The 11186-nt window shown below is 42.6% G+C and overlaps 1 protein-coding gene across 1 annotated transcript; it reads right to left on the reverse strand.

The window, feature by feature from the left end:
* Positions 1 to 6357: 6357 nt before the first annotated feature.
* Positions 6358 to 9465, reverse strand: amacr (alpha-methylacyl-CoA racemase). Its single transcript, XM_076158470.1, has 6 exons — positions 9367 to 9465; positions 8809 to 9081; positions 7870 to 8013; positions 7573 to 7733; positions 6996 to 7182; positions 6358 to 6898 (listed from the first exon to the last, which is right to left on the reverse strand). Exons 2-6 carry the CDS (start codon positions 9053 to 9055, stop codon positions 6489 to 6491), a joined length of 1149 nt encoding a protein of 382 aa, XP_076014585.1. The 5' UTR covers positions 9056 to 9081; positions 9367 to 9465; the 3' UTR covers positions 6358 to 6488.
* Positions 9466 to 11186: the final 1721 nt, after the last annotated feature.

Consider the following 11186-nt stretch of genomic DNA (forward strand, 5'->3'; position numbering starts at 1 on the left):
TCTCTGTCCGGTGATGGATAGATGTCGAGGTCCCGCACCGGTGCTCAGCTCGGGCTAATTCGTCCCTCTAATGCATAGCTGAGCAATGAGTCCAACGAGCTGTGTGTGTGTGTGTGTGTGTGAGACTGCCTGTTCTGATGGAGGCGAGAGTGGGACACCAAGAAGAACTGAGTGAGAGGGGAGGAGAGAAGGAAGGGGCTGTATTCAAGTGATTCCCTTTCTTAGTTCATCAAGTAGTAGTAGTCAAGTCCTGAGGCAGTTCATAGAAGTATGTGTTGTGTGTGTGTGTGTGTGTGTGTGAGGGATTATAAGCATGTGAGTGAGTGTGTAAGGGGGTGGGCGGGGGTGTTGCTTTTGTTGCACTAGTCACTAAAAGTCAGACAGAGCCTCTTATTCTGGGGTGATAAGTTGCCTTTTTTCCAGTAAAGCTACTTTAATGCTCTGCAGTGATTAAGCCGTATATAATCATTATGGAACTCTTGTATTATTTGATCACGTTAATGATGGATGTAACAGTAATCTATTACTTTTTCTGTCTGGTACTTGTCAAAGGTGGACTGCTGATGTGTGATGTCATCTGCTGCTGTGATCTGCAGAGACATGTTGGTGGCTGGTGTTTTTTTTTTGCTATTTGTTTTTATTGAAGCAAACATTGTTCATGACATTGTGCATACAGTTGAAGGATATTTTGGAGATCATTTTTTATATAGAAAGAGGGGAAAGAGGAGAAAGAGAGGTAGGGAGAAGGAAGGAAGGTTGTATTATAACTACTATTGTTGTTAAACATTATACATAGACTCTGAGGTAGAGTACAAGTAGATTGGATTTGCAATGATGTTATAGGGTACATACAGTTCCTACAGGATGATCATGATGGTGGCTGGTGTTTACTGTGTAGGTGCCTGTGAAAGGTCAGACTGTGGCTGTCTCAGAATCACCAGACTGTGCCAGTGAATCACAAGAACATCATTAGGACTCCACCAAACACACAGCAACACCGTCTTCTTTGTGTCTCTGTCTCTAGAACTGAATAGACATTTTTTAAGTTTTTAATGCTACAGCAACTTATAATGACTTGACTTATAAGTGTGGCCATTTTAGAAAGGCCAGGTCCCACCGTAGAGGCCAAACACTAGTTCAAACTGAAATTGCATGTGTACGATCCATTGTGGCTTTGAAATTATGAAATCAATCACCCCCTCTCATTGGCTCACCTTGGGGTGCTATAGCTCCGTCTGGCCACACCAAAAGGATCAGCCAGGTGTCTTGTTTGGACTCACTTCTTCCCACACAAAAGGTACTCCTTCCCTCTTCACACACTGATAAAGACAAAGCTTTATTAAACACTACTAACTCACTAATGTAAACATACTGAGCGACATGAATACACCGGAGCTGCTCCATTGTCCCACCAAGGTCAAAGCAAATGAAATGCAAGCAGGGGAACCTCAGACTCAAATGCAAGCCTGATATCCCCTGTTCCAGTTTGATGTTCCACTGCATGTCCCAGATGTTACTGTTGGCTCTATATGATTGATCTCCAATAATTTTGCAACCCAAATTCTGTCCACCCATAAGTGCAACAGAGGCTGGTAATATTAAGCTTGCAGCAGAGATGTTTCACGCTCGCACAATCCTCAACCCCTTCATAAAGTAAAGCTTTGTGTGATGAATCTAATGTTTACAATATTAGAAAACACATAGACCCTCATCCACTGAAATGTCAATCTGTGAAACAACTGCTTTCTTGAAACCATGCAGTAGGTCTCAAGCTTTGTCATTTTCTGAAAACTATACAATCTTTCTTATGCAGAAGAACAATAGGCTTCTCCTCTCATCCGCTGATGAATGCTCTTGTATCATTTGCGTGATGCGATCTTCACAGGTGAATCACTTCAACTCTCTGTCCTCAATTAAAAGATGGAGACGTTGAAGCCTTTCAGTTGATGAGTCACTATTTAAATGAAGTTCTGATCTGATCTCACATATTAAACCTCACTTGTCTCAAACAAAGCGATTGATGTTTGAAATGCTCTTTAAATTACATTTAAATCACATCACAGTAGTCCCAATAGCATAAATACAATAATTGATAATTAGATTTACTTGTTATCCCCTTGCAAATGCAAATCTAAAGTAAAAAATGGTATGAACACTTTCAAATTAACCATTTATCTGTTTTTGTGGATAAAATCAAATCACTCATTGCCTTAAGTAGAACACTGGCTGTTCTGTAATTAATTGGTTAGACAGCCATCAACCCTCTTCTCCTTATGTCTGTGTGTGTGTGTGTGTGTGTGTGTGTGCTTGGTTATTGGTGATTGCTGCTGTTCGCCCTTGCCTGCTAGTCACATGACTCCCATCAGCCAGTCAGCTTCCTTACCCAGCTCCCAGCTCCACACACCTGATCCTAATTCCATTGTTAAGTCTCAATCGTCAGTGTCACAGTTACAATCGTCAGCTCGGATGGTATTCAACATTTGTGTTTATCACTAACTTCACTTCACGTAAATGTACATATGTTGAATTGTACACATTAGTATCCCTCCGCCCACAGTATTTTAATAGACAGACTTGCTATCAATAGTTTGTATCTATCAGCGAGTGCCCTGCCTCTTCTTCCACTAATGTCCGAGCCTCATCAGCCTCCAGATTGAGTCTGTCCAAAGCTGTAAGTACCTGTGTACTCTTGATCACCGTCCATGATTGAAATCCCACCTAAAGTGAAATGAGGTTTGTTATTTAGAAGCGATTCCTGTTTCTCTTTTAATGAAAGCAAACAATGTCTTGTCTTAACAATCGGTATCAGTGTAGCATGAGTTATGTGCCCTACATTTTTTATCAAAGGGTGTAATTATTCCACTCACTCACATGTTGTCTTTGCTGTGATTGCCTCATCAGTACAATACCAAGAACTTAACTCCCCCCAAACCGTTTATTACGATTTGCAAATTCTTCCCCCCAAAACCATGAAATCACATGGTTCTCTCTTGAGGTCTGCTGCAGCAGCACTTGAAGCCAATCCAGTGTTAATGCATGTGATCCCTAAGGTGGATTGTAATCAGACAGCCAGGAGAGGATGAGAGCGGAAGGAAAAGGTTACGATCTGTTCCCCAGATGACAGAATAGTAGTTTGTGAGCAATGCAAGCATGGTTTAATTACCATACAGATATTACACATGCACACAGCTACACACAGCTGCCCTCCTCCATGCTCATTCATAACAGCTAATCGAACAGAACAACCATGATCATGTTATTGGGCTTAAATAGTTTAATCAGTCAACTGAAGTAACCATGACGGTCTCTACATACAACTGATTATGGAAACTTGTGCTCCATACGTTGGATTCATTTGTTAACATTGAGTTTGTTGAAGGTTGAAGGCAGTGAATCACATTGCTGCTTAACTAGAAAGGCTATGCACCATTTTACACACGCCGAACACACACACACGCACGCACGCACGCACGCACGCACACACACACACACACACCACAGTGCTATGGTATGCTATTGAGAAATGTTATGTTAATGTTGGCATATCTTTAATTGTTCTAATTAAGACACAATATACTATGTGTATAGATGCAACATTCAAAATCCTCGTGCTCTCTCCTTACATTTTATTACACTGTGTTTGACCTGGGATGGTGAGAGTCAGATGTTTGGAGTCACACCACACACATTCCAAGCATATCTGGTGTTCCTGATGCTGGTGCTCTGTGGAAGTGCCTCCAGAAATGGAGAAATGGATGTCTGGCTGGAAAGAAAATGTGAAAGTAGGACATGGGGAGCACATTATTCATGATGTAACCTTTGTCAAAGAGTGTTACACGATGTTGTCAAGAGAATGATAGAGAACACTGTCACCATTTTTAGACTTGAAGCTCTTCACCACTATCTGTGATCACTGTAACTGGAAATGCTTGTGATTCTGGGTATATTCTTTAGAAATGTTACATATTCTGCTCATTTCAAACTGAAGAAAACTCCTGAAATTCCTGCCATGACCCCTTTACCCCATAATGTTTAGCCCAGTGTTCACGTCTTACACAGCTTATGAAACATTGACTCATGCACACCGGATTAACCTTTGAACTGCATCTCTCTTAACTTAAATCCATTTATGATCTGACTTCTACCAGAGTAGAATATGGATCACAAGACTGTCACTCAAAATCAGCCAAGTAAGAACTATTTTTTATTAGAAATATGAAACATAATGGACACATTTGTAGTGAAAGGTGCTACAATATGTGAGCTGTGCGCAACAATACTGTGAATCTGTCACCCCTGTCTGCTAGACAGTGTCTGTATAATTATGTTTGTTGCCGCGTTTCTTCCACACAGTGCTGCCTACAGTGTGCGTTTCCCATATCTCATGCATACTAAATTATATCTCAAGGTGCTGCACTCCTTTTGAAACCCAGCTCAAATTTTGAACACCTAATCTAAGGGCATGTTGATTCTAGGCTTATTCTGAAACAATACAAAGGCCATCTATCAAGGTTAACCACACAGATTTAAAGTTGGTGTTCTGGAGTGCTTTGTCGACTTTTCAAATACCTCTGGGTGTTGTTCAAGTGTGCGGCAGGTTTATGAAGTCAGCTGGAATCCAGAATCCCTCAAAATCAAGGTAAGGGCACACACACAACATGGTCTTTGTTAAACTAAATGTTCACAGCGCCTGATGTGCGTAAAGCAACTGCAGATGATCTGTCTCACTGAGTGCACAAGTTTCCCTTTTGGGCCTGGAAGCAAAGAACTCCATTTATCCATTGTGTGCAAGCACTTGACTAAATCCCTCACCAATATCCTCTAGTGTGCGATGCCCTGCGTACATTTAGAGGGACTCCTGACTCCTACACACACACACACACACACACACACACACACACACACACACACACACACACACACACACACACACACACACACACACACACACACACACACACACACACAGAGCTTCATTATGTGCAGGCCAAAAATCTTATTCCTATGCTGAGATTCAGAACTTGCTCTCTCTGCAAATTCTGATAAATGCGACCTGACACCGGGTCGGAGAATTTACCACATCTGGTCACATTAATGCATTTTAATGAGTGGAAGTCTCTCTTGGGTCATTTGCTGTATTTCCTTACACTCTTCAGCTCATCAGTAGAGATCATTTTCCTTTTGAGTCCATCTTCTTCTTAACTGACTGTCAATATGTATTAGTGCATCTATCATTATCGACAGTTTAATTAAAATGTAAATCAGGTGCTTAGGTATAAACACACTTACACACTCACTGTTTACCTTGCTCTTCGTGCCGTATTATTGTAAAAAAACAAAAACAAAACCTTTTTCCAATAAAGAGTTTAAGGAGAGGTTTTGGAGCTGCTGATATTAATACAAACTTAACTGAAAGGTTTGAAAGGGACAATCTGATTAAATGAGAGGATATAGTAAACATGGCCTGAGATAAGCCTGTTAATCTATCAAAATGACAATATCAGACTAATCTCAATTTAGGCAAAAAGCATACACGTTGGAATTTCCAATAATTAGTTTTCTGTAGATTCTTTCAAGGTTTGTGACCATGAAATGCTCTTTTCACTCTTTTCACCTGGATGCAGGGCATTAATTAGACAATTATAATGGAAAAAGAATTACCAGCGGCATTGAAAAGGGAGAGGTGTGTAAATTGGTGCATCGTAGCTATAATGTTGCACTCCTGCCATGACAAATATGTCACTTTCAGGCTGTTCTTACATGGACTTTCTGTCAGGGAAGCTGTCAGTACCTGTAGCAGCGCCTCAAGCTCGCCCGCACCATCTTTCATTTCTTAGCTTGTCCCTGGTTTTGCCTCTCCCGCCTGCCACTTGCTTCCCTGGGCTTCTGTTCTGCTTCTGGACACTGAGTTAAAGTGTTTTCCTATCTGCCTGGGTTCACAGTTCAATCTTCTCATCCATTGTGTGCCTCTTGTCTAAGCTCCATGGCAACACTTATTCATTTGAAGTATTGCGCTTGCTCCTACAGTGCCTTTTGTTCCAACTGATCATTATTCTGGCACACTCTGGACTCACTATCCCTCTCTGCTCTGTGTGACCTCAGGGCAGTTCCAATCACACACATGCTACTTTTCTTCTCCTGGCCGTGCAACAATGGCCATTCAAGTGTGTGACAGTGGTGCTGGGGAAGATGAGTTCCTGACAAGCCTGCTGATGCATTGATGGCTTTGGCACAAGGAATACAAGGTGTGTGAAGTTCTCCTGGCCTGGACGTATCACGGTTGTCGCTTGGTGTATTTGTCCTTTACTGCGGTCACTCTGCAATAGTCTCCAACTTTTTGCAGGAATAACAATTCAATCACAATATAATAATAATCTTTATTTATAGTTGTTGTAATGTTACTACATTGTATTTCCAATGTCACGTCCAAATTGTTTTGTTACAAAGAAAAGGTTGCCTCAACGCTTCAAAGCAGAGTCCATCGTCCTCTACAACTTTGCCTTGGCAGCGTTGCACTCTATGACTCCAGCTGCCACCATCTGGTCCAAGTCTGCTGGTGTGAAACCGTACTCCTCTAGGACAACACGGGTGTGTTCTCCAATATCGGGGTCCCTGGCGAGGCAAGGGTCTGCCGGGGTCCTGGACAGGACCGGAGCTGGCCGGGGGCTCTCCTCCCCGCGAGAGTCTTTGATGAACGATCCTCTTTCTCGGTTGTGTGGGTGGGAGCTCACCTGGTCGAAAGACAGCACTGGTGTGACGCAGGCGTCCGTCTCGTCAAAAACACGCTGCCACTCTGCCTGGGTCTTTGAGGCAAAACGCTCGGTGAAGATGCGTCTGAGCTCCGGCCAGTCGCTGGAATCCATCTGTGGCGGCAAATCTCCGGCATCCAATTCTAAACCTTGAGAGACAACAAAGAATCTTGTAATCCAATTGAGAAATCTGTGTGTGTGTGTGTGTGTGTGCGTGAGGGCCATCTGTTTTTGTGTACAACAAACCTTTGACTAACTGTGTGTAGAACTGTGGTTCTAAGGCTCCCACAGCCATGTATTTTCCATCAGATGTTTGGTACGTATCATAGAAAGGTGCTCCACCGTCCAACATGTTCTGCCCTCTGGGACGGTCCCACATGCCAGCGCTGCCAAACTTCCACACGAATGAACCCAGATATGCTGCTCCCTCCACCTAAAGAGAACCACATAAGAGGGAGAGAAACAAAGAAGGCCCCGGGAGAACGTCTTTATTGAGGTAATACTCTCAACAAATTCAGGTGTTTCTAGATATCTTAGTTTCTTGTAGCTGATTTATTGTTCTTATCTCCTTAGCAGAAGAAGAAAATCACAGGTGTGGCTGCACTTTGCACTTACAGACAATAAGAAAACTACCAGAGCAGAAAATGAAAACACCCCCAGCCTATAATAATGTCCTGCTTTTGTTTGTTGCTCACTGCACAAAAGTAACATGGTAAATACATCTTTGCATATTAATATTTCAAATCTTTCAAACGTCCAATTGCAGAGTTGCCATGATGGACCGGGTTAGATATGTTAAATGGAGTTTAATGATAAGCTTTACCATGCTGGCGTCGATGATCTGGCCTCTCCCTGACCTCGTCCTCTCCAGCAGCGCCAGAACGATCCCCAGGGCGCAGCTGAGACCGCCGCCTGCAAAGTCTGCCAACAGGTTCAGCGGTGCGTGCGGCTTCCCTTCACTGCGACCCAGCCGGGATAAAAGGCCTGCGAGAGGACGACATCAAAGCGGATCAAACAGAGACACGGCTTTATGCGACATCATGTGGCGTCGCAAGCCAGATAAGGTTGTGACTCGACTCCTAATCCAAAGCGAAACAGAAGAAAATGTGTGTGTTGTTACCTGATGTGGCGAGGTAGTTGATGTCATGCCCGGCTCTCGTGGCATAAGATCCTCTCTGTCCATAGCCGGTCAGCCGAGCGTAGATTAGACCAGGGTTTTCCTTTAAAAGCTCGTCTGGACCGAGACCCAGCTTCTCCATCACACCTGTGTGGGCAGAGGAGAGTTCATCCACGAGCTCGGTCCTAGCAGTTAATGAACATTTATCAGTGGGATGTTTAAATGGAACAGATTCATCATTTTGCTCTGCCCGTGATCAGTCAAGGAAACCACTATTTTGTTTAAAATGACGATTTGGTTCTATTTGCATGACTGATATCTGCCTATTTGACCCATATGAGCTAGTAACAGCCCCTCTCTAACACATTTATCTGTAAGTTGTTTCTTGTTCCAGTCTGCTAAACCTGATTCATCTATCTTTATCAAGGTCTCTACCTAAGTCCCTAATGGCTGTGTTCCTGAGTAAACATGTACCTGTATATAGGCCTAACATACACTTGTTTAAGTACCAAAATGCTTGCTGTCTACAGTAAAAGCATTTAATCTATATATGAATATCATTTTGGATCTTCTGGGATGTTAAAGCCCTGAGCACCTGCACAGCTATTTGCATCTGTTTGATCATGTTGGTTGAGTGCCTTAAGCTTGTCTGAGTGCTGAGGTTAGAAAGGTTCCAATCCCTTAAGAGTGTAAGTGGTCTCTTCCCAGTAGGTGCAGCAACAGGAAGGTCAGGGAGATGTCATCCATTTATCATCCACTTATCTTCCATTCATCATCTAGTGCTCCATTCAAACTTAACAATTGTCATTATTGCACAGATGGACTGCAGTACTTTGAAAGACATGTATACAATATTATAAATATGGATTGCAGTGCTTTGAAAGACATTTATACAGTATTATAGGTAAGACATGTCCGTGTACCCTGTTTCTTGTGACTGACCTTTGCGGTAAGGCTCCAGGAGCACATCTGACTGAGCGCAGAGCCTCCTGAGGACAGACACGCCTTCAGGGGTCTTCAGGTTGATGGCCACGGATCGTTTCCCCCGGGCCTGCGTGTCCACGGTCCCGGCGATCCGAGTCCGGTCCACGCGGATCACTTTAGCGCCGAAGTCTGCCAGAATCATCCCGCAGAACGGCGCCGGAGCCAGGCCGGCCAGCTCGACCACTCGCACCCCAGCCAGAGCCATGGAGGGACGGGAAGACGAGAGCCCACCTGAGGAGAGATGACGGAGCGTGTTTACACCTGCTGGAGCCGCGGAGCTCTGGACTGTGAGTCATCCCTGCCCTTGTACTTGGACTACAACAAAGTTCAACTATAAAGGTTAAGTACAGAGGTTAACTTTGCAATCTGGACGCGTGTAACTATTATTATATAATTTCATGTACCGCTCCACTGAGCGACAACACAACGCGACTGTTTCAACTTAGCACCATTGACTTAAGTTCAATTCCAATAGGAGTTGGTTGAATTGTACAACCACTTATAATGTTGACTTACAAATTACGAAGACAAGAATCGGGACATCGGGGTCTGTCTGTTTACAACGCCGCTTCCTGGTGACGTCACAGCTGTGAACAACACTTCTGGGTATTGTAGTTTTCTCCCCGAAACATGTTCCTATAGTTTACACACGTGTTTGTGCGAGTTGTTTAGTTGCTACATGTAAGATTCGAGAGTTATTTGACCTTTTATGATTAGCTCTGCTCTAGTGCAGCCTAAACGAAATACATGCTATATTCAGACAGGCATTCAGTCCAAACTCTTTGTCTAGTGGTATGTCCCTCCTATTTCACCTTTTACCTTGTACTTCAAGCTGCTCTGTCGGGGTCCAAAGTTCAAAACTATTTCTTGATGAAAACTTGGTGTCTCACAGCTCTTTGACAAGATTTTCAGACTTCTTCTAAAAATCACAGCATGACTCACAATCTTACATTATAGGCATCTTTCATCACATTGCTTACTTTTTTTAAATGTCATCACCGTTTGCACAATATTACAGATAACAACAGAGAACCATTTCCCCTCATGCCACCTTATGTGCTCCAGACATGGCTGATGTTTTTGTACTAGAGAGCATTTCTGAGGTGCAATACAGCACCACCTCCAAGGTGATAGCCCTTTTATACAGCCTTTATACAGCCTTTTATGTATCTGATGTGTGTGTGGCCTAGTGAGTTAATGTTGTGTCTTGTTTCTGATTGTCAGATAAAGCCATGTTGCTATTCACAGAGTAAAGCAATATAGTCAGACTTTATCCAACATCAAAGTCCACAGGGAAACTCTGTAGTCCATCTACATTTTGATAGAAAATGGACAATTCTAATGCTAATGTGGCATATTTGCTGCCAGTTCCGTGTTAAGCCACGTGGCTATTTAAACCTTAGAGTTTAAGTTTTAGGTCATCAACTTAATGTTATTGTTTATGAATAATGGGTGCTCCCTGCATTCCCCTGTGATTTGTTTTATAATAGATTACGTACAATGTATTGTATGAAGGACGCTATGTTCAGTTCAGGCAGAGATCTTTAATTTTTTGATTTGACACTTACTATACTGGTGAACTGAACCAATGTTCAATTTTCACCCTCCTACACTACGACTGCTTTAAAAATTAAATCTTCAAATATAGGCCAGTGTGACAGACACGCCATTTGTTATTTTCCCTATAGCTTGAAGCCTCTTCCAAATATGATTTACTGCCTTGACAGTTTTAAACCACACAAGAAAATAACGTCATTCAGACACACAGCTTCTACATGTTCCTTTCTGTAAAACAGAATGAGGCCCCACATGCCCAAAGCTATTACAGAAGCAAGGGAGAAGAGTAATTACCACTGAAACTCCTCCAGATGCTCCTAACGTGTCATGTTTGTTATTTTTCACACATTGAAAGGATGTTGTTGTCTCCTTATATAAAGTATTTGATTCTGTAAGATTGTGGAGTGGATGGAATCATAGAGAATAATCAAACTCCTCTTATCTTGACAGTTCCCTCCACCCGACAACAAGAGACGGTGACAACTGAGGAAACGAATGCCCTTGTGCTTTTACAGAGACAGATTTTTATTAGATGTTTCAAAGAGCACTCAAATGATGGATTTCTATCATAATAAATGGAGATTACAAGTGTAACTCTTGTAGCTTTAAAGAGAGATCCTGCTGATATTTTTCTGGTCAAATCCAAAGTAGGAGAGAAGCTTTACTTTGTAACTTGTATTCTAGATGCCAGTGCATCACTGGCAGCCACTAGAGCTATACAACATTGAAATAGATAAGAATCTAAATGCCAAATTACACTGAAGGTCAGAGATCATATG

This window comes from Genypterus blacodes, unplaced genomic scaffold (assembly GCF_046128005.1).
Source record: "Genypterus blacodes isolate CSIRO-AG114 ecotype Tasmania unplaced genomic scaffold, CSIRO-AGI_Gbla_v1 ptg000077l_1, whole genome shotgun sequence".
Lineage (NCBI taxonomy): Eukaryota > Metazoa > Chordata > Actinopteri > Ophidiiformes > Ophidiidae > Genypterus > Genypterus blacodes.